Below are 26,544 nucleotides of genomic sequence, written 5' to 3' on the forward strand. Positions count from 1 at the left end.
CCCCCTGGGCCGTCTCCTCTCCCGGCCGAACAGCCCCAGCCCCCTCAGCCGAGGGTCCCCTCCCTCCCCCTGCTGCCCTCGCTCCTCCTCGCGCAGCCCAGGGCACCCCTGGGCACACCTCGGCTGGTGGCCGGCTTGGTGCCCACCCGGCCACCCCCAGCCACCCCCACGCCCCGTTCTGTGCGTGCCAGCGGTGCTCGATGGCAGCCCGTCCCCGCTGGGGTCGGGCACCGAGCGGGTCTCACAGCCCAGCCGCAGGGTGAACCACGACGCCACGGAGAGAGAAAACATTTAATGGAATTCCTGTGGCCGTGGGGCTGGAGGGGAGCGCTGCCGGAGCCGTCGCAGCAGTGCGGGACTCCGGGAGGGAGCAGGGGGAGCCCAGAGAGGCTCCCCGAGAGCGTGGCGTCCCTGGGTGCCAGCGGAGTCCTCAGGGACGGTCAGTCCGTGCTCGATGACCCCGAGGTCTCATCCTGCGGAGGAGGAGAGAGAAGACCCCGCTGCACCCCGGCCCCTCCAGCGGGACCCGCGGGCAGCACCCCCTCCTCGGCCAGTGGGCAGGGCTGCCCAGTGCGGGCAGGGGCAGGGCAGGGGTGAGGGTCTGGGGCAGGATCTGGGGTCTCCCCCAGCACTCACGTAATTTCTAGGGTCACCCTGCACCTCCGCACTCTTTTAGGTGCCTCCGAGAGAGAAGCTGCCGGGGGAGGAGACGGTGTGAGCGGCCGGCAGCCCTCGGCACAGCCCCCTGCGGGTCAGGGCTGCCGTGGGGTGTCGGCCGTGTGCAGGGCGATGGGTGCTGGGGCCACTCACCACCTCTCTGCTCCTTTGGCCTCCCGCTCTCCGGCTCCATCAGGACCATCTCTTTGTGCAGGTCCTGCACCAGTTCCTTTGCCTTCACCCAATGCCCCGACAGAAGTGTCTGCAGGAACCCCAGGGGCTGGGTGAGACGGGAGCAGCTCCCGGCCCACGCCACAGCCCCCCACGCCCTCCACACCCCACGCGTAGTGCACTGCGGTGCAGTGTGGTGCGGTGCAGCGGTCACCTACCGAGAGCCAGTCCCACAGCAGGGTGAGAAACAACGCGACACCCAGCACTAGCATCACGCAGGCAGTGACCCAGCAGTTCATGGCGCTGTGTTCGCTGTGACCACCAGGGAACTGTCTGCTCCCACGGGCCGGACGCCCCCTTTATATAGCCCGGCAGGCAGAGCCCCCTTTGTGACATCTTGGGGCAGGCAACGCCCCTTTTGAGACACCGTTGTCAGGCAGAACGCCCTTTGTGACACCCGGCAGCCCCCCATGCCCTTCTCCGGCTGGTCCGGGCAGATGCGAGGGGCTCAGGAGGGGCTGGGACATCCCCTGGGATTCAGGGGATGCAGCTGCTGGAAGCCCACGGTCTGCAGGACGGGGGTCCCGGGAGGTGCTTCGGAGGGGAGGGAGAAGGAGGAGGAGGAGGAGAACCCCCGGAGCTGGCCCTCCAGCCACCCGCACCACTGGCCGGAGCTCTTGGAAGGAAAGAGGATCCCCTCGACGCTGAGCCCAGGTCCTGGCCAAGCCCAGCCCGGGTCCCCTCCCCGCGGAGCTGTGGCCTTCACAGACCCCCCCCCGCCGCTCTCTCCCCGGGCCGTCTGACGGCCTGGCGATCCATCCCACCAGGCGCTGCCGCCCCGCTCTCCTTCCTCTCCGCTCGCCTTTCGGCCCCCGGGGACGGCTCCTGCGCCTCCACGGTTTCCTTCGCGAGGCATGTCCAGCCCTCGGGGCTCCGCTGCCCGGCAGGACCTGCTCCCAAGGGACTGGGTCGACCAGGCTCCTGAACTGGCCACACTCTGCCCTCTGGATGTGCGAGGTGGCAGTTGTGCCGACTCCCCTCCTTACTTCTCTGAGAACCCAAAGCTCTATCGTCTCGGGATCGCTGTGCCCAAGACGGCCTCCAGCCATCACGTTGCCCACAAGTCACAGGATCACAGAGTGTCAGGGTTGGGAGGGACCTCGAAAGATCACCCAGTCCAACCCCCTGCCAGAGCAGGACCACCCAGAGCAGGTCACACAGGAACGTGTCCAGGCGGGGCTGGAATGTCTCCAGAGAAGGAGACCCCACCACCTCTCTGGGCAGCCTGTGCCAGGGCTCTGTCACCCTCCCAGGGAAAAAGTTTTTCCTGATGTTCATGTGGAACCTCCCGTGCTCCAGCTTGCACCCGTTGCCCCTGGTCCTGTCACTGGCCGTCACCGAGCAGAGCCCGGCTCCATCCTCCTGACACTCGCCCTTCACGTATTTATAGCCATTGAGGAGGTCACCCCTCAGTCTCCTCTTCTCCAGGCTCAAGAGCCCCAGCTCCCTCAGCCTTTCATCCTGAGGGAGATGTTCCACCCCCTTCATCCCCTTTGGGGCTCTGCGCTGGACTCTCCCCAGCAGTTCCCCGTCCTTCTGGAACTGAGGGGCCCAGACCTGGACACACTGTTCCAGATGGGGTCTCACCAGGGCAGAGCAGAGGTGGGGGGAGAACCTCTCCCGACCTACTGAGCACCCCCTTCTCATACCCCCCCGGATGCCACTGGCCTTCTTGGCCACGAGGGCACATTGGTGGCTCATGGTCATCCTGATGTCCACCGGGACCCCCAGGTCCCTTTCCCCTACGCTGCTCTCCAACAGCTCTGTCCCCAGCCTGTGCTGGGACACGGGGCTCCGCTGCCCGTCAGGACCCCCCCCTCCGCCCGCCGCCGGCCCGGCCCCGCCGCCGCCCCGAGGGCCGCAGGGACCCGCTGCAGCCGCCGCTCCGGCCGCAGCGGCTGAGGGGAGCCGGGCGGGGCGGAGCTCCCGCGGCCACGCCCCCGGCGGCAGAGCCCGCGCTGCGGCGGGGCCGGTCCTTCGTCCCCGGCCGCTCGGCGCCATCTTGGGCGAGCGGCGGGCGCGGGCGGCGGGGCCGGGGCCGGTGGCGGGCCGGGGCGAGCGGGGCCGTGCTCGGCTCTGCAGCCTCCTGCCGAGGGGCCCGGTGCGGCCCCGCTGCCTTAGCGGGCGAGGGCAGCCGTGAGCGGGCAGGAGCCGCCCTGGCAGCACGTACGGGAAGCCCCGACCCCGAAGGAGATGCCGAGGGCTCGCCGGGGGGGAGCCTCGGCGAAGGGGCAGCGAGGCCGCCGTGGATCGGCCCGGCCCGGCCCGGCCCGGCAGGGAATGCCGTGAAGTTCGGCGCCTGCCGGGTGCTGAGGGGCGGACGGTGGCTGAGAGGGTGCCAGGGCTCGTTAGGAACTCGATTAGAAACTTGTTGCTCACAATGGCGCTGTGCTGGGGCAGGAATGAGCCAGCAAGGCAGAAGGGGGGCGGAATGAAGGCAGAGGGTGAGGCTCCCGGGGGCGACTGCAAGGGATGGGCTCTCGAGCTGCCTTTTCCTCTGTTCTCGAGCTGCCGTTTCGTCTGATTTTGCCAGTTGGAATCGCAGAACAGTTTGGGTTGGAAGGCACCTCGAAGACCACCCAGTCCCACCCCCCTGCCACGGGCAGGGACGCCTTCCACTAGAGCAGGTTTCTGCTCCTTGAGCGCTGCCAGGGAGGGGGCAGCCACAGTTTCTCTGGGCAGCCTGTGCCAGGGCCTCACCAGCCTCACAGGGAAGAAGTTCTTCCCAAGATCTCATCTCAATCTCCCCTCTTTCAGTTTGAAACTCTCACCTCTCAGCCCATCACTCCCCTCCCTGATCCAGAGTCCCTCCCCACCTCTCCTGTACCCCCCCTTTCAGCACTGAAGGCCGCTCTAAGGTCTCCCCGGAGCCTTCTCTTCTCCAGGTTCAACACCCCCAACTCTGGAATATGGCCCCATGTGGGAGACCAGACCTCTTTCATCCTGTAGGACTGACATCGGCAGTCGAAGCAACCCGTAAGGCTTGGCGGTGAACTCGAAAGCATCACTCCTCTGTCCTTTGCAGAGACAAAGCACTGGGAACGCGGGGCCCTTGGTGCAAGCGGAGCTCCTCACCACCACCACCACTGCTGTTGCCTGGGCTTGGCACTTGCTCAACTTCATGAGGTTCCTGCTGGGCCATTTCTCCCACCCACCCAGGTCCCCAGGTGCCAGCACACCCATGGGGGTACCAGCCACCCCCAACCCCCCGTGCTGTAGGTGCCAGCGGTGCTTGATGCCAGCTGGTCCCTGCTGGGGTCGGGCACTGAGGGTCTCACAGCCCAGCCGCAGGGTGAACCACAACACCGGGGAGAGAGAAGATGTTTAATAATTGTGTATGACTACACATCCAGGTTCTAATATAATGGGTTCCATTTCCACGTCCCACTACTCCATGTCGTCGTCCAGTGTGGACGCGGGCGTGTGGCAGCAGCATCTCCAGCAGGACGTCATGGAGCGCCACAGCCGGGCACAGCCCTTCCGCAGACGCTGGCCTGCCCTGCGCAGCCCCCGGGACCCCTGGCCACGCTTAGGCCTGTGCTTGGCCGCGAACAGGGCTGTGGCTCTGGGGCTGGAGCGGGACGCTGCTGGCTCCGCTGTGGCTGCAATGCAGGGACCCGGGAGGGACTTGGGGGAGCCCAGGGAAGCGGAGATGCACTCTGGTGAAGTGAAGAAGGAGTGGATAGAGTGCATGGCGTCCAGCGACTTCGCTGTTGTCAGGGGCTGGTCACTTCCTGCTCCATGACTCCGAGGTCTCATCCTGCGGAGGAGGAGAGAGAAGACCCCGCTGCACCCCGGCCCCTCCAGCGGGACCCGCGGGCAGCACCCCCTCCTGGGCCAGTGGGCAGGGCTGCCCAGTGCGGGCAGGGGCAGGGCAGGGGTGAGGGTCTGGGGCAGGATCTGGGGTCTCCCCCAGCACTCACGTAATTTCTAGGGTCACCCTGCACCTCCGCACTCTTTTAGGTGCCTCCGAGAGAGAAGCTGCCGGGGGAGGAGACGGTGTGAGCGGCCGGCAGCCCCCGGCACAGCCCCCTGCGGGTCAGGGCTGCCATGGGGTGTCGGCCGTGTGCAGGGCGATGGGTGCTGGGGCCACTCACCACCTCGCTGCTCCTTCGGCCTCCTGCTCTTCTGCCTCATCAGGACCACCTTGTTGTGCAGGTCCTGCACCAGTTTCTTTGCCTTCACCCAATGCCCCGACAGAAGTGTCTGCAGGAACCCCAGGGGCTGCGTGAGACGGGAGCAGCTCCCGGCCCACGCCACAGCCCCCCACGCCCTCCACACCCGACACGTAGTGCACTGCGGTGCAGTGTGGTGCGGTGCAGCGGTCACCTACCGAGAGCCAGTCCCATGACACGATGAGAAACAACGCGACACCCAGCACTAGCATCACGTAGGCAAGGACCCAGCGGTTCATGGCGCTGTGTTCGCTGTGGCACCAGTGAACTGTCTGCTCCCACGGGCCGGACGCCCCCTTTATATAGCCCGGCAGGCAGAGCCCCCTTTGTGACATCTTGGGGCAGGCAACGCCCCTTTTGAGACACCGTTGTCAGGCAGAACGCCCTTTGTGACACCCGGCAGCCCCCCATGCCCTTCTCCGGCTGGTCCGGGCAGATGCGAGGGGCTCAGGAGGGGCTGGGACATCCCCTGGGATTCAGGGGATGCAGCTGCTGGAAGCCCACGGTCTGCAGGACGGGGGTCCCGGGAGGTGCTTCGGAGGGGAGGGAGAAGGAGGAGGAGGAGGAGAACCCCCGGAGCTGGCCCTCCAGCCACCCGCACCACTGGCCGGAGCTCTTGGAAGGAAAGAGGATCCCTTCTCCCTGCAGGGGCGGCCTTTTTCGGGCTGGGGACCCTTTTCCCTCCCGGCACCCCAACACGGGGTACAAGACTCAGCAGTGGCCTCGGTCGCTCCAAGAACAAGCCAGGGCCTCTGTGCATCCCATCCCTTGGTACGAACTATAACCATCAGGCCTTGTCACTGCTGGGAGCAGTCGCTGGCTGGAAGAACATGCTGCTGTTTCAGAAAATGCCGTTAGTTCGAGCCTCAGCTACAGGCCGGGTCCTTCAGGCTACGCCATGGGCAAGGGCTTTCAGCAACATCCCCTCTCCCTTGAATCCCTGTCATCACGACAGGAAGCTGGAAAGGCGACAGCAGGGGATGAAAGGGGGGCGTTTCCTTCTGAAGTCCCCAAGGTCTCGAGACATGACGTCCCTTTACCTCTGCAGCGACAACCCGTGTGTTTACAAGCACACGGACGGACCCAGCCGCAAACACAGCGATGCGTGTAGACGTGAACACCGCCCCGTTCATCTGGCAGCCTGTGCCAAAACCCCGGGTGCCCCGGAAGGTTGCGAGCCAAACCCGAAGCCCCGCTGCAGTCGTGTCCTCTGCGCAGCCGCCGCAGGAGCCGCTGCTTCGGTTTTTCATTTGGTCTCCCCTTTCTCGGCCGTCGAGCTCCCTGGTTGCCAGCACAGCCTTTCTGTCACCAGGTGGAGACAGCAGCCCAGTCTGTGGTCAGCCCCAGAGCCACCTCTCCAGTGCCACGCTGGAGCAGAGCAGCTGCCTAGGAGTAGGGTTTGCGGGGAGGTGTGAAACCCACCAAAGCGACCGCGGCCGCCTGGAAAGGATGACGGTGTGGAGGGATGGGTGTAACCAGCTGTGGACGGCTGCTGAGAGGGCTGGGCGGTGAGGCGGGGGTTCATTTCCCTCTTTTGGTGAGCGATGGCCTTTGGGGAAGGAAAGGAGGAAAGATGAAGGGCTGCCAGGCACGTCCGTGGGCCTGCTGCGTGGCCCCGTAAGCCCTGCTCTTTCTTTTGAGATGTGGTTAGAATGTCAGAGTCACAGAGTCATGGAATCATTGGGCTGAAGGAGACCTCTGAGGTCGTCACGTCCAACCGTCAACCCAACACCACCGTGCCCACTAAACCGTGTCTAGAAGCGCCACGTCTACGCGGTTGTTGAACACCTCCAGGGATGGTGACTCCACCACTTGCCTGGGCAGCCTGTTCCAATGGTTGACTACTCCTTCGGTAAAGAAGCTTTTCCTGCTGTCCAATCTAAACCTGCCCTGGTGCAACTTGAGGCCATTTCTCTCGTCCTATCGCTTGTTCCTTGGGAGAACAGACCGACCCCCCCTCACCACAGCCTCCTCTCAGGCAGCTGCAGAGAGCGATGAGGTCTCCCCTCAGCCTCCGCTTCTCCAGGCTGAACACCCCCAGTTCCCTCAGCCGCTCCTCACAGACCTGTTCTCCAGACCCCTCCCCAGCTCCGTTGCCCTTCTCTGGACACGCTCCAGCCCCTCCATGTCCTTCTTGCAGGGAGGGGCCCAAACCTGCACCCACCATTCGAGGGGCGGCCTCACCCGTGCCCAGTACAGATCCCCTCCCTGCTCCCGCTGGCCACCCCATGGCTGATCCAGGCCGGGATGCTGCCGGCCTTCTTGGCCACCTGGGCGCACTGCCGGCTCGTGTCCAGCCGGCTACCGACCAGCACCCCCAGGCCCTTTCCCGCCGGGCACTTCCCAGCCGCTCCTCCCCAGCCTGCGGCGCTGCGGGGGTTGGTGTGACCCGAGGGCAGGACCCGGCCCTTGGCCTTGGTGAACCTCACGGCACTGGCCTCAGCCCATCGATCCAGCCTGTCCAGATCCCTCTGCAGAGCCTTCCTGCCCTCCAGCAGACCAACACTCTCACCCAATTTGGTGTCATCTGCAAGCTCCCTGCGGGAGCACTCGATGCCCTTATCCAAACCGTCAATAAAGGTGTTCAACAAGACTGGTCCCAGGACTGAGCCCTGGGGGACACCCCTTGTGACCAGCCGCCAGCTGGGTTGAACTCCATTCCCCAGCACGCTTTGGGCCCGGCCATGCAGCCGATTTTGAACTCAGCTTCGAGGGCACCTGTGTACGCCACGAGCGGTGGCTTCCCTAGGAGAATGCGGCGGGAGACGGTGCCAAAGAAGAAAGTCCCCCTGCATTTCCATTCTCTCCTCTCGAAAACTGAAGCCAGAGTGTTGCCCCTCTCACCCTCAGCCCCTCGCTGGCCGGCTCCTGGCAGCCATCTCAGCTCTCCCTGCCCTTCCAAAGTCGGTTCAAGACGGAGTGGGTGTGCTGCTCCGTCCCCCCCTGTCTCTGGCCATCACAGCATTTTTGCCTGGGAGCCTCCTTGGGCAGGGGCGGCTTCCTGGCTCCCAGGGTGGACATCCCTCTCGGCTGCTGCACCTGGGTCCCCTGCGTGTTTGGCTCTGGGCTTCCTTCCCTGAGCGGTCCCACACGCACCGAACGGGTCGCTGCAGACCACGGGGGTCTCTTGGCTGCAGCGCTGGGGGTTGGGAGGTGGCAAAGCAATGGCCGGGATGTGGCTGTTTAAACCAGGCTCGGCTAACGGAGCGTTTCTCTCCTGTCCGTGGCTCCCGGGGAGGGCCCACGGGCACTTTCGGATTGAAGGGCTGGAGGGGAGTGTCCGTGTCACGCTGAGAACTCACCCTGGGAGCGCCAGTCCCTGCCCCCCTCAAGGAACCAAGCTGCCACAGCAGCCACCAGAGCAGGCGCGGGACGCTCCCGCGCCCGGGGCAGAGCCTGCGGCACCCACCCCTCGGGCACCCAGCCCTCGTGGGAAGGCACGTTGGCCAGCAGAGAAAGAGGCTGTCACCCAGCGGAGCAGGGCCGAGGGGCTTCTCTCCCAGCGCAGCTCTCTCCTCTGCCTCCTGCAGCACAGCGTGCTCCTACGATCCCGTTAAGGCCGCCCTCGTCCACTCCGTCTCTTCACCCAGCTCTTGTGGCCAAAGACTTTTGCAGCTCCAGTGCCTGTGGGCCAGAGGCCGCGGGGACAGGAACGGCCTGGAGCTGCGGGCCGTACCAGAGCCACCCCTTGCCACAGGAGAGGCGAGCGCTGAAGAGCGCGGGCCTGCGAGGCAGAAGGTTTTCCTCGCCTCTCCTCTTGCTCTCGCAGGCCAGCAGAGCAGCTGGCGCCTGTGGCCAGGCCACAGGGGGTCGGCGTTGTCCGGCGCCGCCACCGGCTGCTGGAAAGCGGGCATGGCTGGTCACTCTCTCCTGAGGGTCCCAGTTGCTTCAGCACCTGGGTTCTCCTCCGCCGTTTCGTTCTCCCCAAGGAAAGTCGCACAGACGAGGTGAAGGAACAGGACTGTTTATTCAGGGCAGAGCCCGTGGGGGCCCTGGCGTCAGCTCTGCACACAGCTCCAGCAGCACAGGCAGCGCAGCCTCCTCCACGCCCTGCGGAGCCGGTCTTGCAGCGGCCGGAATCGGGAGGAAGGATTGCTCTCGGCAGCTCTTAGCTGCAGCAGGGTCTCAGCCGCCAGGTTTGACACGGAGAGGCTGATGTCGTAGGTCATGCCTTGAAGGACTGGAAGAGTGAGGGACAGAGCCCAGGTCAGATCAGGCAGAGCGCGGATCGGCGGGGAGCCCAGGAACCCCTCCTGTCAGGGCCACCCGCCCAGCTCTTCCCATGGCCAGGAGGGAGCCGCCGGAAGGTGCTGGCCACAAAGACCCCACGTGCCCCTGAAATCTCTGCCTGCTCTGCCCGTGCCGCTCGTCGTCCGCGCAGGCAGCAGAGCCCTGCCCAGACAGGGCTCCCATCTCCCTGCCCGGGGTCTTTTTTCCTCCCTGCCAGCCCCTGCTGCCGCCCCGCTGCCCTCACTCACCCTTGGAGATGACGTGGAGTTCTTCCCGCTGCCCCCTGCCACGGTGTCCGAGGAGCCCTAGGAACACCCAGCCCGTCACAAACCCCGCTGGCCCCAGCAGCACGGCTGCCCCCCGCCAGCCCAGCCACCCGCTTCCCTCCCCTTGGCAGGGCTGAGCCCAGGGCCTTCCCCGAGCGTGACGCCCAAGGGCAGGGGTGGGAGAGGGCAGCAGGGCGACCCGTGGGGGCCCTGGCCCCGCACCGGCTGCTCGGGGCTCTGCAGCTGCAGGGCCGATTGCTGCTGCCGGTGCAGCGGGCGGGGCTGGGGCCGAGCTGCAGTGGGGCAGGGAGGGACCCCGGGGGGTCGTGGCTCACCCATGAACCTGACGGCCGCCTCTCGCACGGACTCCTGTGGGCTCAGCAGGTACGGCAGGGACTGGTGCAGGTACTCGCCTGCTCTGCCGCTGTACTCTGCCAGCTGGAGAGAGGACGAGGGGATGGAGGGAAGGGTTGGTGCCGTGTCCCCCTTGGCGGGCAGTCCCTGCCCCCAGGACTGGCCTCCCCTGCCGGGACACACACGCCCCCCGGCCAGCAGCCAGCTGGTGCCGGGCTTTGGAGGAGGCAGGGGGCTGGGTGCTCCCCGGGGATCCACGGTGCCACCCTCTGCCAAAGCCCAGCTGGGCCAGGGCTCTGTTGGCACCCCCGGGCTCAGGGAGGGAGAGGAGTCTGGAGACGAGCCCGCGGGGATGGAGCGTGTGGGGTGCAGGCTGGCGGCGATGGGCTGCAGCCGTGGGCAGGGGCACAGCTGCCAGCCCCGCACACCGGGCATTGGGGGCAGGGGGCTCGCACAGGCCGCATCTGGGGCTTCGCGGCCATCCTTACCAGGTACTCGCCCACGGCCCCTGTCTGCTCCGTCTCCAACAGCAGCGCGAGCTTCCGCTTCCTGAGGAACTCGGCAGCTTCACGCAGGGCTTCCCGAGAGGCCTGCAGAGCAGCAGAGACGGGGAGATGGCACCGCTGCCCAGGGCACGGACCTGCGTCCCCTGCACCCGTGCCAGGCTCGGGGCCTTTCCTGGCCCCTGCTGGGAAGAGGCAGCAGCTGGGGAACGCGTCCGCCAGCGGGTTCGGTGCCCGGGCGGAGGAGTGGGGCAGCCCCCAGCTCGGGCACCTGGGGCAGCCGGGGCAGCGGGACAGGGGTCCCCCAGAGCTGCTGCTCTGTGGCCAAGGGCAGGGGGAGGCTGGAGCGCTGCGGTCCGAGAGGCACCAGGGCAGGAGGCGGCGGAGCCACCTCCCGGAGGTGGAGCTGCAAAAGTCTTTGGACATGTGGAGGTCGGAAATCCTCACCTCTGCCACGTGCTTATTCTCGTTGTGCAAGTGGAAGAAGAGTGGGAGCAGGCTCCCGACCACATGCCTTTTCAGTGGCTTTCTTCCATCTTCCACTACAAGTGCCATCACCTCTTGGAAGAGGCAAATGGAGAGCAGCTGCACATGGTTGCCTTCCTGGTGGAAAGGAAGAGGGCAAGACCTCAGCACGGGATGCTGCAGGCCCGCCTGGGCACGGCTCTGAAGATCCGCAGGGCACAATGTGTCCGGGCAGCCGCCAGCCCCCGTGGTGGGGTCACAAAGCCTTACGTGGTCAAAGAGCTGCCGGAGAGCGAGAGCAAGCTGCAGAATGGTGGGGCTGGCAAGTAGGCAGCGTTTGGCCCGGAGCACCTTGCTGAAAACAGAGAGGGTCATCCCGACCACCTCGGCATCTGCATCCTGCAGCAGCTGTACGAGCCTTCGCAGCAGGTGGTACTTCACTTTGAGGGCCTGTGTGGAACACGACGCCGTAGTGTGAAGCCCTAAAAGGCTGCATTGCCCAAACTGCTCTGGCGGCTCAACGCCACGCTGCCCAGAAGCCCAATGCCTGCCCCGAAGGACTTGGGCCAGTGCACGGGGAGGCAGGGGCGCTGGGAGCAGCTGCCACAGGTCCCGAAGCCCAGCCAAGTCCCAGCTACGGTGCTACCCAGCCCCCCTTCCACAGCCCCACGTGCCAGCACGGCTTCAGCTGGCTGCCCCCCTTCTCACCATCGAGGGTGTCTTGCAGAGCACGAGGAGGACTCTGAGCACCAGGCGATGCATCTCTCTGCTCTCCCCCTGCAGGAACCTTGGGACGAGCTCCAGCATGCAGTCACCCCATCCCGTGACGTCAGGGCAGGCCAGGAGCTGAAACCCACGGAGCAGTGACAGGCCTGCCGGGCCAGCAGGGCCCCAGCACAGGGCACGGGCACCGTCCCAGGCAGCTGAGCCCGACGGCAGCAGTGGCTGCGCAGAGCCCCTGGGCTCCCTGCCCTGCGCCGCGGGGCACAGGGCGCAGGGCGCTCGCCCACTCCGCTCTGTGCCAGCCCTCGGCAGCCTCTGATTCCTGGGCCTGGGAGGAGCCGTGACGGCAGAGCGAGAGCTGGCACAGAGCGGGCAGAAACACAGGTGGGGACAAGTGTCACCCCAGCAGCAAGGGGCCAAGGGCACGCGGCGGAGCCCACCCTCTGCCCCAGCCCCTCTGACTGGGCTCCCCCCGCAGCTGCAGCTCCGAGAGGGCAGAGTGGTGGGAGGCAGCTCAGCGCGGCGGTGCTTGCCATCGGGCTCACCTCGACAAGGAACGCCATGGTGGGGACCTCCCAGCGCAGCTCCTCCCTGCAGAGCGCTTCGACCAGGTAGCACGAGAGCCAGGAGCGTATGCTGCTCGGCAGTCTGCGCATCTCCCTGCAGGGGGAAGGCGGCACCGTGGGCAAACCTCTCCTGGAAGTGACTCACCGAGGCCTGCTCCTTCCCCACCACCCCTTCCCAGGAGAAAGGCAGTGCCCAGCACCAGCAGGACTCATGCCCCCACGCTCTGTCACTGGCCCTCAGCGCCTCCTGCGTTGCCCCGGCAGGATGCCCTCGGTGGGGCTGCCTGCAGACAGGCCCCCTGCTCTCAGCCGTCAGCCCAGGCCCCACCGGAGGGCACGCTGGCGTTTTGGGAGGTGGCTGCTCCTGTGCGCCCACCTCTCCCAGGCTTTTCCAGTATGCTGAGCTATCCCTTGGTGACAAGTCCCTCAGCACCCGTGGGTGCATCCCATCGGGGCCCACGGATTGATTGCGTGTGTCCCGCTTGCTTAACTGACCCCCAACCCAGTCCTCACCGACCCAGTCAAACTCCTCCTTTCTCCTGACTTCCTCTGGGGCCTCAGGGCTCTGCGGCTCCTGAGGACAGGCTCCAGCAGGATAGACAGAGGCAAAGGAGGCATTCGGTACCTCCGCCTTCTCTGTATCCTCTGTCACCAGGGCACCCGCCTCGCTCAGCAGTGGGCCTGCAGTGCCTCTGGTGTTAGTGTTGTCTGCAGGGTATTTGAAGATGCCCTTTCTGCTGTCCTTGACCTCCATTGCAGGGCTGAAATCCAAGGAGGCCTTAGCTTTCCTAGTTGCCTCCCTACATCCTCTGACAACAGTCCTACAGTCCTCCCAAGTGGCCATCCCCTCCTTCCAAGATCTACAGACTCTCTTCATCCCCTTGAGTTTGCCCATCAGTTCCATGACCGAGGGGTTGGATTGGGCGGGGTGCCCTATCTGCAAGGGAGGAATGGCAGGGGGAGTGGGGAGAAGAGGTCTCTCACCTGGCCAGCAGACCCATTGCCCAGTGTCTGGTCTCTGCCTTGAGGAGTGTGTCCCAGCCACGCTTACATTCCACTTTAAACACCACGTCCTCAAGGTCAAGACAGCAGAGCAGCGCTTTCAGGGTCAGCACTGCAAACCTGTGTGCAGAGCAAAGCCCAGGTCACGCTGGGAGCCTTGGCCGCAGCCCCGGGGCCGTGGGAGGGATGGGAGGACTGGGGTGGAGCACCTGTTGGGGGTGGTGAGAAGGCAGTCTTCCTCCTGGCATTTCATCCAGAAGCTTTCAACCTCCTCTGGCATCTGCTCTGTGCTGAAGAAAATTTGGAAGAGCAGAGCCAGGAAGAGACGGGGGAAATGCTTCTCCAGCCACCCTCGGAAGAAGGGCACTGGCCGGAGGATCTCCCGCAGCACCCTGGTTGCCTGCAGAAAAGAAAACACGCAGAGACAGTGCTCAGTGCCAAGACGTCCCCATGGCAGGGCCCGAGCGTAGGAGGGTGAGGCTCAGGCGCTGCCTGGGGCCACGGGAGACGCAGGGGGAGCACCTGGCCCGGCTGCCCCTCAACCTGCCCCTAAGCCATATTCCCAGCCCACCACGCGAAGCAGGGGGATGCAGCGGTGGCACAGGCTGGAGAGCTGCCCAGAGAGGCGACCCTGGGGGCGAGCAAAGGCCTGGTCCAGAAACTCACGGTCAGGGCAAAGATGTCGCCGTCATCCCCATCGGAGGTGGACGTGCTGTGCAGCGGCCAGTCCTCCAGCACGCAGAGCAGCTCCAGCAGCACCTTCTCGGCAGTCGCGCTCTCGGACGCCATCGCCCTCCACATGGTCGCAGCAGCTCTGCAAGCCCAGAGCTCCGTGTCAGCGCGGTCTCGGCCACAGCACCGTGGCCCGGGCAACCGCGGGGTCTCAGGCTGGCAGCCAGGGACAGGTTCTACAGCCTGATGGGCTCTAAAGGTCTAAAAGTGAGCCCTGAACCCTCGAGGCAGGTGGGCTGCATACCTGTCACACGATGGACTATAGCATAGGAGGGTCACCACCACATCATGGGGGTGCACGCGGGTCAGCTCCAGAAGGGCACCGTCCAGCCTGTGCTCAGCAGCCCCATCCATGTTGAACACGAGCCACCAGTAGATGCACCTCACAATGCTCGGCACCTGAAGGAGACATGGCTGAGGGTTGGAGTGCTGCCAGAGCAAACCCTTTCCCCAGCTTCCCCCGAGAAGTGCTTCCCGTCCCACCACCCTCTGCTGGCCTAAGAAGCTGTCAGGTGCCCAGCGGACCTGGGCTTCAAGGGGCACAGGATCCCTGGGGGGGCTCGAGCCCTGGCCACAGGCTACTAACTTGCTCCAAACTGGAGGGGTCGCTTCCCACAAGCACATCCAGCATGGCAGCAGGAGCCTCTGCATCGATGGAGACAGAGTCTGTCATGTGCTCGATGGCCGCGATGGCGGTGGCTTCACGCTCAGCGGGCTGGAGGGATTCCCAAAGCATCTGCAGGTGAAGGAAGGGCAGGGAAGAGGAGGATGTCCCCTCAAGTGCTCCAGTGGTGGTGCTGGGCTGACCAGTGAGAGCAGGCCCAGCCCAGGCGAGCACGGCTGTCGGTACCTGTGCTTTTCTGTGGAAGCGGACACGGGTGTCTTCCTGCTCCTGCTCCTCTTCCTCTTCTGGCAGGTCCCGGTGTGGATCTGGCAAAGCCCGAGCACAGGCAGAGCTGAGGGGCTGTGGGAGAGGCTGGAGAAGGGAGCCGAGGGCCCTGCCCTCTGCAGGCAGGGGCAGCCCCAGGACTGGGGCTGGTGGGGACCCCTTCTCTCTGGCTGCAGGTTGGGGCTGGGGCTGCCCATTGGGTGGAGCATGGGCAAAGCGTGGCCGTGGGGAACAGCCCTGCCCCCTCTTTCCCTGCGGATGTCCACAGGGCATGGGATGGGATGGGATGGGATGGGATGGGATGGGATGGGATGGGATGGGATGGGATGGGATGGGGTCGAGCCGGCTGCAGCCACTAGCCCTGTGGCCCAGCTCAGCCACTCACCAGCCTGCAGAGGTTGCACCTTTTCCTCCTCATCAGGCTGCCATGCTGGGGCAGTGCCAGCACCTTCCTCCTCCTCCTCCTCCAGCCAGGGCATGCTGGGGGATCTCTCTGCCATGCCACTGAGGAGGCCTGGCCTCGAGGGCTCCTGCCACGGGGACGGGAGACGCCTGGGAAAAGTGCCACAGACGTGGGTCGGAAGGGAAGGAGGTGGCTGTGCAGGGGCTCCTCGCAGCCCTGTCCTGTCCCGTCCTCCGGGCAATGTGGGGTGGCTGCGTCACCGCCAGCGCTCATATCCTGGAGGGTGACAATGGGCCTTGTGACACGCTGCCCTGCGCCGTCCAATCCGCAGCGCTCGGATCATGGCGGGTCACAAAGGGCCCTGTGACACGCTGCCACGTGCCCGTGTCCTGGGGTCTCCCTAAGCCCAGCCAACCTGCCCCGCAGTGGCACAGCCCGAAGGAGATCCGCAGGGGCCGGCTAAAGAGGCACCTGGGACCCCTCAACAACCCAAGCAGCAACACCCAGGCGGGAAGCAAAGGGCAGTCCATGGCGGGGAGAGGAGTTGTGGAGACCCCCAGGGACACGTTGTTCAGGGATCTCCACATCTCTGGGCTCTGCCCATGAGCTTTGTCGGCAGCATTAAGGCTTCGGCAGAAGAACCAAAGGGCAAAGGGGTTTCTGGCCACTTTTCCCACCGTGCTGCACGACCGGGCAACTGTTTCTCAGCACAGGTACCCTTTTGCTCCTCTTCCCCAAGGCTCTGGGGACACTAGGGACCAAAGCAAGACCCCCCGGTTGGAGAAAGACGGGTAGAAGAGAAGTCGCTCGAGATGGGCAGGTGCAGCCATTCACGTGCTGCTTGCCACCACCAGAGGATGGCCAAGTTGTGCGCAAGGTGTGGGACAAGCTACAGAAAGCAAGCCAAGAACCAGCCTAGACATCGCATCACTTCCTTCCTTGGTCCTTTCCTTTCCTTTTCCGTTCTTCCTCCAGAGCTTTGTTCCTGCCTCTGTCCGCAGTGTGGCAGCCACAGCGGTTGGGTTCAGGTTGCCTTGGAAAGCGTGAGGTTCTGCAGGTCTGAAAGCCGTTACTTGTTCTCTCCTCTTCATGCTCCTGGGCCTCCTGTAGAACAACATGGATTTCGTATTCCCACGGTGGGGTGTCAGAAAGTGCTCTTGGAGAAGAGCTGTCCCACGGGCAGGGAGAGGCCAGGAGCCCCCCAGCCTTCCTCGCAGGCTCAGGTGGCCCCAGCAACCGGGTCTGCAACGTCACCTCCACGGTCGAGGAGAAGGGGGACTACGTCCTCATCCTGCGCTGGGGGGACAACAACGTCCCTGGCAGCCCGTACCACGTCACCGTCCCTTGAAACCCCCCCGGCACCCACCACCAGTGATGGGGAGGTGGCAGGGCCTGGGGGGTCCCAAAGGGGTCCTGGGCCCACCAATAAAGCACTGGGAGACTCAGGGTGCTGTGATGGCTGTGGGGAGGTTGAATGGGGGGGATGTGAGTTGGGGGGTCCATGGAGGGGTCCTGGGGGGGTCCTGGGTAGGATACTGGCATCTGCTGGGGGTCCTGGGGGGTCCAGGGCAGAACATTGTGGTCCGGGGGGGACCTGGGATGTCCCAAAGGGGTCCTGGACCCACCGATAAAGCACTGGGAGTCTCAGGGTGCTGTGATCACTGTGAAAAGGTTGGAGGGGGGGGGGGCATGGGAGGGGGATCCTGGAGCGTGCAGTGGGGGTCCAGTGCTGGATACTGGGGTGTGCTGGGGGTCTGGGGGGGGGGTGTCCGGTCCAGGATACTGGGGTCCTGGGGTGTAATGGGGGGGTCCAGGGCAGGACACCGTCCAGGTGGAGTCCAGGGGGGGCGTGCGCATCCACCAAACACTGGTGCTTGGGGAAGGGACTATCTCGGGCTTTGGGGTCCCCCAGTGAGGTCATACCCCCACCCCCCAAGCACCCTAGGGTACCCCCACAGCCCCACGGGTGCAGGACTGGGGGGTGCAATGCCAGGGGGGTGTAGTGCTGGGGAGGGGGGGAGTGCATTGGTGGGGCTCACTCTGACACCTCCGAGGGCATCCCTCTGCCCGGGTGCACAGCCACTCCCGGAGCCGAGGGGACGGTGCCAGAGTGTGGGGTGCCCCACAGCAGCGCCATGGACTGCGGGGCCTCCCCCTGCGCGTAGAGTGAGCGGGGGGCACTGGGATCCTCCCCCCAGCCCACGGGTGGGCACCCCCAGAGATCAGCACCCCATGGCGGGGGGAGAGGCACGCCCAGGGATGGGCACCCCCAAGGATTGGAAGCCTCGTGGCCATGGCATGATGGGATGGTGGCCACGGTGTGGCAGTATGGTGGCCATGGTGGTTGGGTGGCCATGACTTGATGCATTGGTGGCCATGGTGTGGGGGGTTGGTGGCCATTTTGTGGTGGGGCAGTGGGCATGATGTGGCGAGATGGTGGGCATGGAGTGGAGAGATGGTGGCTGGGTGGTTGGGTGGCCATAGTGCAGCGGGATGCTGGCCATGGTGGTTCGGTGGCCATGGCATAATGCGTTGGTGGCCATGGTGTGTGCGGTTGGTGGACATAGAGTGGTGGGATGGTGGGCATGGTGTGGCAGGATGGTGGCCATGGCATGATGCATTGGTGGCCAGCGTGTGGTGGTTTGGTGGCCATGGTGTGCTGGTGGGCATGGAGTGGCCTGGTGGTTTGGTGGCCACGGTGTGGGTCCCTGCTCGGTCCCTTGCCCAGTCCCTGCCGGCAGCTCCAGCGGGGGGCTCCTGGCCAAGGGCTGCCCATGGCTGCCCAGCTGGTCCCCGGCATCGTTCGAGATGAAACTGGGTTCAGTGTGTGATCAGAGGGACCCTGCTGGGTTGCAGCTTGTGCCCGTGGCCTCTGGTCCTGGCACCGGGCAGCACTGGGACGAGCCCGGGTCCGTCCTCTTGGCCCCGTCCCTGCAGGGGTTGGTGTCCATGGACGAGATGATCCCCCTGGGCCGTCTCCTCTCCCGGCCGAACAGCCCCAGCCCCCTCAGCCGAGGGTCCCCTCCCTCCCCCTGCTGCCCTCGCTCCTCCTCGCGCAGCCCAGGGCACCCCTGGGCACACCTCGGCTGGTGGCCGGCTTGGTGCCCACCCGGCCACCCCCAGCCACCCCCACGCCCCGTTCTGTGCGTGCCAGCGGTGCTCGATGGCAGCCCGTCCCCGCTGGGGTCGGGCACCGAGCGGGTCTCACAGCCCAGCCGCAGGGTGAACCACGACGCCACGGAGAGAGAAAACATTTAATGGAATTCCTGTGGCCGTGGGGCTGGAGGGGAGCGCTGCCGGAGACGTCGCAGCAGTGCGGGACTCCGGGAGGGAGCAGGGGGAGCCCAGAGAGGCTCCCCGAGAGCGTGGCGTCCCTGGGTGCCAGCGGAGTCCTCAGGGACGGTCAGTCCGTGCTCGATGACCCCGAGGTCTCATCCTGCGGAGGAGGAGAGAGAAGACCCCGCTGCACCCCGGCCCCTCCAGCGGGACCCGCGGGCAGCACCCCCTCCTCGGCCAGTGGGCAGGGCTGCCCAGTGCGGGCAGGGGCAGGGCAGGGGTGAGGGTCTGGGGCAGGATCTGGGGTCTCCCCCAGCACTCACGTAATTTCTAGGGTCACCCTGCACCTCCGCACTCTTTTAGGTGCCTCCGAGAGAGAAGCTGCCGGGGGAGGAGACGGTGTGAGCGGCCGGCAGCCCTCGGCACAGCCCCCTGCGGGTCAGGGCTGCCGTGGGGTGTCGGCCGTGTGCAGGGCGATGGGTGCTGGGGCCACTCACCACCTCTCTGCTCCTTTGGCCTCCCGCTCTCCGGCTCCATCAGGACCATCTCTTTGTGCAGGTCCTGCACCAGTTCCTTTGCCTTCACCCAATGCCCCGACAGAAGTGTCTGCAGGAACCCCAGGGGCTGGGTGAGACGGGAGCAGCTCCCGGCCCACGCCACAGCCCCCCACGCCCTCCACACCCCACGCGTAGTGCACTGCGGTGCAGTGTGGTGCGGTGCAGCGGTCACCTACCGAGAGCCAGTCCCACAGCAGGGTGAGAAACAACGCGACACCCAGCACTAGCATCACGCAGGCAGTGACCCAGCAGTTCATGGCGCTGTGTTCGCTGTGACCACCAGGGAACTGTCTGCTCCCACGGGCCGGACGCCCCCTTTATATAGCCCGGCAGGCAGAGCCCCCTTTGTGACATCTTGGGGCAGGCAACGCCCCTTTTGAGACACCGTTGTCAGGCAGAACGCCCTTTGTGACACCCGGCAGCCCCCCATGCCCTTCTCCGGCTGGTCCGGGCAGATGCGAGGGGCTCAGGAGGGGCTGGGACATCCCCTGGGATTCAGGGGATGCAGCTGCTGGAAGCCCACGGTCTGCAGGACGGGGGTCCCGGGAGGTGCTTCGGAGGGGAGGGAGAAGGAGGAGGAGAACCCCCGGAGCTGGCCCTCCAGCCACCCGCACCACTGGCCGGAGCTCTTGGAAGGAAAGAGGATCCCCTCGACGCTGAGCCCAGGTCCTGGCCAAGCCCAGCCCGGGTCCCCTCCCCGCGGAGCTGTGGCCTTCACAGACCCCCCCCCGCCGCTCTCTCCCCGGGCCGTCTGACGGCCTGGCGATCCATCCCACCAGGCGCTGCCGCCCCGCTCTCCTTCCTCTCCGCTCGCCTTTCGGCCCCCGGGGACGGCTCCTGCGCCTCCACGGCTTCCTTCGCGAGGCATGTCCAGCCCTTGGGGCTCCGCTGCCCGGCAGGACCTGCTCCCAAGGGACTGGGTCGACCAGGCTCCTGAACTGGCCACACTCTGCCCTCTGGATGTGCGAGGTGGCAGTTGTGCTGACTCCCCTCCTTACTTCTCTGAGAACCCAAAGCTCTATCGTCTCGGGATCGCTGTGCCCAAGACGGCCTCCAGCCATCACGTTGCCCACAAGTCACAGGATCACAGAGTGTCAGGGTTGGGAGGGACCTCGAAAGATCACCCAGTCCAACCCCCTGCCAGAGCAGGACCACCCAGAGCAGGTCACACAGGAACGTGTCCAGGCGGGGCTGGAATGTCTCCAGAGAAGGAGACCCCACCACCTCTCTGGGCAGCCTGTGCCAGGGCTCTGTCACCCTCCCAGGGAAAAAGTTTTTCCTGATGTTCATGTGGCACCTCCCATGCTCCAGCTTGCACCTGTTGCCCCTGGTCCTGTCACTGGCCGTCACCGAGCAGAGCCCGGCTCCATCCTCCTGACACTCGCCCTTCACGTATTTATAGCCATTGAGGAGGTCACCCCTCAGTCTCCTCTTCTCCAAGCTCAAGAGCCCCAGCTCCCTCAGCCTTTCATCCTGAGGGAGATGTTCCACCCCCTTCATCCCCTTTGGGGCTCTGCGCTGGACTCTCCCCAGCGGTTCCCCGTCCTTCTGGAACTGAGGGGCCCAGACCTGGACACACTGTTCCAGATGGGGTCTCACCAGGGCAGAGCAGAGGTGGGGGGAGAACCTCTCCCGACCTACTGAGCACCCCCTTCTCATACTCCCCCGGATGCCACTGGCCTTCTTGGCCACGAGGGCACATTGGTGGCTCATGGTCATCCTGATGTCCACCGGGACCCCCAGGTCCCTTTCCCCTACGCTGCTCTCCAACAGCTCTGTCCCCAACCTGTTGTCCTAGGTTACAGTGTAAAATGTGCCCCCCCCCCCCCCCCAAATTATTCTATTACCATCTTCAGGAGCTGTTGAGACCAGGTGGGGCGGTGCTCCCTGCCTCCCCCCTCTGGACTATCTCCTGTTACTGGGCACAACAATGCCTTATCGCCTGACCCATCGGTAACTCGCTCCTGGACTATCTCCTGTTCATGGCCCATCAAGGAACTGCCTCACGACTCCCCATCCCATTGTGAGATGCTCCGCCCGGGGGCAAGGAGCCAAGCAGTCCATGCCAAATAAAAACGGAGATTTTGAACACCCTAGCAGCCTTCTTCCACTGGATTCCCAGAGGAGCTTTTCCCCCCACTGGAGTTCCAGAGGACAAGAGCTACCTACCTACCACCGGACCTTCGGAGGAAGACCAGACTCTTTCACCTGATCGCTGCTTCCACAGAACTACATCCATCGCTTCAGGAGGACTGCAGCCAGCATCTTATCGGACTGCTACTGCCACCCTAACAGGGTGTCAGGTTGTATTCCTGACTCTGTCAGTGTAAACCAGGGGGTGGTTGGTTTTTCCCTGCCTTGTGTTATATATATATATATATTAGTAAAGAACTGTTATTCCTATTCCCCATATCTTTGCCTGAAGGCCCGTTAATTTCAAAATTATAATAATTTGGAGGGAAGGGGGTTGCACTTTCCATTTCAAGGGAGGCTCCTGCCTTCCTCCGCAGACACCTGTCTTTCAAACCAAGACAGATTTTGGCGCCCAACGTGGGGCCTGGGGCATCGAGAGAAAAAGGAATAACGGTTCTTTTGCGTTGGATATAGATTCCTTGTTAGGTGGCATCATGTGGGCTACCTTATCCTGGTTCGTGTGGCATGTGGTGGTGGCTGTATTTCTCCCATTTGCAGGCCCTTATCTAAACATGGGTCCTATAACTAAGGCTACTGTGACTGTTATCCAGTTTGTTTTATGGATTAATAAGGTGAGGAATTCATGGCTTATTAACTTCCTCTGGAAGGCGGGCACATGGATTCGGAGCTATCACACACTAACTGTATGCTTTTGGGGTTACTTTAATAATGGTACCTACTGTGAGGAAATGACACCGGGAGAAACTTTCTCCCAACCCTTAACCCAGCTCTTTGGGTCTACTCCACCAGTTTTCGAAGGATTCAGATCTTCCCTACGTGCTAATGATATCATACAGTGGCTGGTGTTGCTGATAATCCTGTTTTATTCAGTATTCAGAGATCAGGGGAGATTGACTTGTATAACCACCCTGACTAGGAATGCTGCTCCAGAACCTGACCCTGCCTCACAGCTCACATCAGAAATGAACCACTCGGATTGGGTGAAGGAGATACGTGAGATGGGCCAGATGCTGAAGGAGTGCATTCTCTCAGCTGCTGGGAAACCCTCCTCCTGCCTCGAAGAGGGAGAGTCTAATGGTGCAGCAGTAGAACCCACAGACGTTACAACCGTCCAGGCTCCAGCTGAAACGCAAGGGCAGTCAGAGCCAGCAGCAGTCGCCCCTGTGGAAACGAGGAAATCTAAGATGAAATCAGAGTGCCCAGTTAAGAAAGGAGGGCCCTCAGAACCTGCAGGCGAGCCAGTGGTTGAGATAATCACCGAGTCCCTGACGTACGACAGTCTCCGTAATCTGCACAAAGACATCGTACGGCGGGGGCGTGAGGCTTTTACAACCTGGTTACTTCGGGTCTGGGATCTTATGGGTACGGGTGTGCAACTGGATGGCAGTGAGGCAAGGAATTTGGGACCCTTGACTCAGGACTCAGGTGTCAATCTGGTATTTGTAAGGGAGCCAGGGACCCTTTCCCTCTGGGAGCGGCTTTTAATGAGTGTGAGAGAGAGGTTTGTCCACAGAGAGAGAATGCAGGAGCACCATCATAGAATGCGCTGGAAGACCCTTGAGGAAGGGATCCAGCAGCTGAGAGAAGTGGCAGTATTGGAGGTACTCTTTGGGAGGGATGGACAGCATGGTAATGACCCTGACAAAGTCAGGTGCACAGGGCAAATGTTGTGGAATCTGGCAAATCTAGGGCCATCTGAATACTCCACCTTCATTGCAATGATTAATGCAGATAACGACCGAGAGACAGTGGGTTCTGTCACGAGCAAGCTTAGAAATTTTGAAAGCATGATCCATGGCCCAGTGCAGGCTAACGTCTCTGCTGTGATTAAGAGCCTGCAAGAGGAGATGAGGGAAATAAAGGAGGAGGTGAGGAGGAGCAGTTCCCATTTGGCACCGGTACAAGTCACAGGCCCCAAAGTCGGAGCCCAACGTCCCCCAGCTAGAGGGAGAGGGTACACCCCACGAGCTGAGCTATGGTACTTCCTGCGCGACCATGGGGAAGACATGGGAAGGTGGGATGGGAAACCCACTTCTGTCCTGGCAGCACGGGTGCGTCAACTCAAGGAGGGAAACACTAACCGGGGGAGTAACACTAAAGTGAAGGTAGCCTCAACCTCCCAGGACCGAGCTGCCAGATATTACAGAAGGGAGGATGATCCGACAGATCCCCTTGAAGGAACCTCTAGTATCTATGTCCAGGAAGGAAATGATAACCAGTGCTAGAGGGGCCCTGCCTCTAGCCAGGGAGAGGCACGGGAAAACCGGCTATTTTGGATGGTGTGGATCCGATGGCCTGGCACGTCAGAGCCACAAAAATACAAAGCGTTAGTTGATACTGGTGCGCAGTGTACCCTAATGCCATCGGGACATGTGGGGGCAGAACCTGTTTCCATTGCCGGGGTAACGGGGGGGATCGCAGCAATTGACTCTGTTGGAAGCCGAGGTGAGCCTTACTGGGAAGGAGTGGCAGAAACATCCGATTGTGACTGACCCAGAGGCCCCGTTTATTCTGGGCATAGACGTCCTCCGGAACGGCTATTACAAGGACCCAAAAGGTCTCAGGTGGGCATTTGGGATAGCTGCTGTGGAGGCAGAGAGCATTAGGCAATTGAACACCTTGCCCGGACTATCAGAAAACCCATCTGCAGTAGGACTCTTGAAGGTGGAAGAGCAACAAGTGCCAATTGCCACCTCGACAGTGCACCGCCGGCAGTATCGGACGAATCGAGATGCCGTGATCCCCATCCACAAAATGATCCGCGAGCTGGAGAGTCAAGGGGTGGTCAGCAAGACCCACTCACCCTTCAACAGCCCCATTTGGCCTGTGCGCAAGTCTGACGGAGAATGGAGATTGACTGTGGACTATCGTGGCTTGAATGAAGTGACTCCACCGTTGAGCGCTGCCATGCCGGACATGCTGGAACTCCAGTACGAGCTGGAGTCCAAGGCAGCAAAGTGGTATGCCACTATTGACATTGCCAATGCTTTTTTCTCCATTCCTCTGGCAGCAGAATGCAGGCCTCAGTTTGCCTTCACCTGGAGGGGCGTACAGTACACCTGGAACCGACTGCCCCAGGGGTGGAAGCACAGTCCCACCATCTGCCATGGACTGATCCAGGCTGCACTGGAAAAGGGTGAAGCTCCGGAACATCTGCAGTACATCGATGACATCATTGTGTGGGGGAACACGGCAAAGGAAGTATTTGGGAAAGGAGAGAAGATCATCCAGATTCTCCTGGAAGCTGGTTTTGCCATCAAGAAGAGCAAAGTCAAGGGACCTGCCCGAGAGATCCAGTTCCTGGGGGTAAAGTGGCAAGACGGATGGCGTCAGATCCCCACCAAGGTCATCAATAAGATCACCGCGATGTCTCCACCAACCAGCAAGAAGGAAACACAGGCTTTCCTAGGCGCCATAGGTTTTTGGAGAATGCACATTCCTGAGTACAGCCAGATCGTGAGCCCTCTGTACCTGGTTACCCGCAAGAAGAACGATTTCCACTGGGGCCCTGAACAGCAACAAGCCTTTGCCCAAATCAAGCAGGAGATCGCTCATGCGCTAGCCCTTGGCCCAGTCAGGACGGGACCAGAGGTGAGGAACGTGCTCTACTCTGCGGCCGGGAACAATGGTTTGTCCTGGAGCCTTTGGCAGAAGGTGCCTGGAGAGACTCGTGGCCGATCACTGGGATTCTGGAGTCGAAGTTATAGAGGGTCTGAGGCCAACTACACTCCCACAGAGAAGGAAATCCTAGCAGCCTATGAAGGAGTCCAAGCCGCCTCGGAAGTGATTGGCACGGAAGCACAACTCCTCCTGGCACCCCGACTACCAGTGCTGGGGTGGATGTTTAAAGGAAAGGTTCCCTCTACCCACCATGCCACCGACGCCACATGGAGCAAATGGATTGCCCTCATCACACAGCGCGCCCGTATTGGAAACCCAAATCGCCCTGGGATTTTGGAGATAATTACGAACTGGCCAGAAGGTGAAGACTTTGGCCTCACTGACGAAGAGGAGCAGGAACAAGTGACACGGGCTGAAGAAGCTCCACCGTACAACCAACTACCAGCAGAGGAAACACGATATGCTCTTTTCACTGACGGTTCCTGTCGCATCGTAGGGATGAACCGGAAGTGGAAAGCAGCCGTATGGAGCCCCACACGACAGGTCGCACAAGCTACTGAAGGAGAAGGTGGATCAAGTCAACTTGCTGAACTCAAAGCCGTTCAACTGGCCCTGGACATTGCTGAAAGAGAGAAGTGGCCAAAGCTCTACCTTTATACTGATTCGTGGATGGTAGCCAATGCTCTGTGGGGCTGGCTGGAAAGGTGGAAAAAGGCCAACTGGCAGCGTAGGGGAAAACCAATCTGGGCTGCTGATGAGTGGAAAGATATTGCCACCCGGGTACGGGTAAAGAAGCTACCTGTGAGGGTCCGTCATGTAGATGCTCATGTCCCCAGGAGTCGGGCTAGTGAAGAACATCGTAACAACGAACAGGTAGATCAGGCTGCAAAAATAGAGGTGTCCCGGATAGACTTAGATTGGCAACATAAAGGAGAGTTGTTCTTAGCTCGATGGGCCCATGATGCCTCAGGCCATCAAGGCAGAGAGGCCACTTATAAATGGGCACGGGACCGAGGGGTGGATCTAACCATGAACAGTATCTCCCAGGTTATCCAAGACTGTGAGACCTGCGCTGCGATCAAGCAGGCCAAGCGGGTGAAGCCTCTGTGGTACGGTGGACGATGGTCGAAGTACAGGTATGGGGAAGCCTGGCAAATTGACTACAGCACTCTTCCCCAAACCCGTCAAGGCAAGTGCTACGTGCTGACCATGGTGGAAGCAACCACTGGGTGGCTGGAGACCTACCCTGTGCCTCATGCTACTGCCCGGAACACCATCTTGGGCCTGGAAAAGCAAGTTCTTTGGAGACATGGCACCCCTGAGAGAATCGAGTCAGACAACGGGACACATTTCAAGAACAGCCTCATAAGCACTTGGGCCAGAGAACACGGAATCGAATGGATATATCATATCCCTTATCATGCACCAGCTGCCGGGAAAGTTGAACGGTGCAACAGGCTCCTTAAGACTACCCTAAAAGCACTTGGAGGGGGGACTTTCAAAAATTGGGAACTGACTTAGCAAAGGCCACCTGGATGGTCAATACCCGAGGGTCCATCCATCGAGCTGGTCCCGCCCAGTCTGGACCCTTGCACACAGTGGACGGAGATAAAGTCCCTGTGGTACACACGAGAGGTATGTTAGGAAAGACTGTTTGGATTAATCCCACACCAGGCAAAGGCACACCCCTCCGTGGGGTTGTTTTTGCTCAAGGACCTGGTTACACTTGGTGGGTAATGC

The 26,544-nt window shown here is 62.7% G+C and overlaps 1 protein-coding gene across 1 annotated transcript; it reads right to left on the bottom strand.

Moving 5' to 3' along the window:
- Positions 1-13,103: 13,103 nt before the first annotated feature.
- LOC147416418 (maestro heat-like repeat family member 5) lies at positions 13,104-15,272 on the bottom strand. Its single transcript, XM_086462657.1, has 8 exons — positions 15,179-15,272; positions 14,755-14,834; positions 14,491-14,640; positions 14,149-14,303; positions 13,839-13,986; positions 13,382-13,572; positions 13,155-13,292; positions 13,104-13,107 (listed from the first exon to the last, which is right to left on the bottom strand). Exons 1-8 carry the CDS (start codon positions 15,270-15,272, stop codon positions 13,104-13,106), a joined length of 960 nt encoding a protein of 319 aa, XP_086318783.1.
- Positions 15,273-26,544: the final 11,272 nt, after the last annotated feature.

This window comes from Leptosomus discolor, chromosome 1, assembly GCF_034619465.1.
Source record: "Leptosomus discolor isolate bLepDis1 chromosome 1, bLepDis1.hap2, whole genome shotgun sequence".
Classification (NCBI taxonomy): Eukaryota; Metazoa; Chordata; class Aves; order Leptosomiformes; family Leptosomidae; genus Leptosomus; species Leptosomus discolor.

Coding starts and splice junctions, on each gene's coding strand:
- LOC147416418 (XM_086462657.1), bottom strand. CDS start 15,272: ATGCCCTGGCTGGAGGAGGAGGAGGAGGAAGGTGCTGGCACTGCCCCA. Junction 14,304..14,490: donor ACCCCTCCAGTTTGGAGCAA/GTTAGTAGCCTG, acceptor TGTCTCCTTCAG/GTGCCGAGCATTGTGAGGTG. Junction 13,573..13,838: donor GCGACATCTTTGCCCTGACC/GTGAGTTTCTGG, acceptor TCTTTTCTGCAG/GCAACCAGGGTGCTGCGGGA.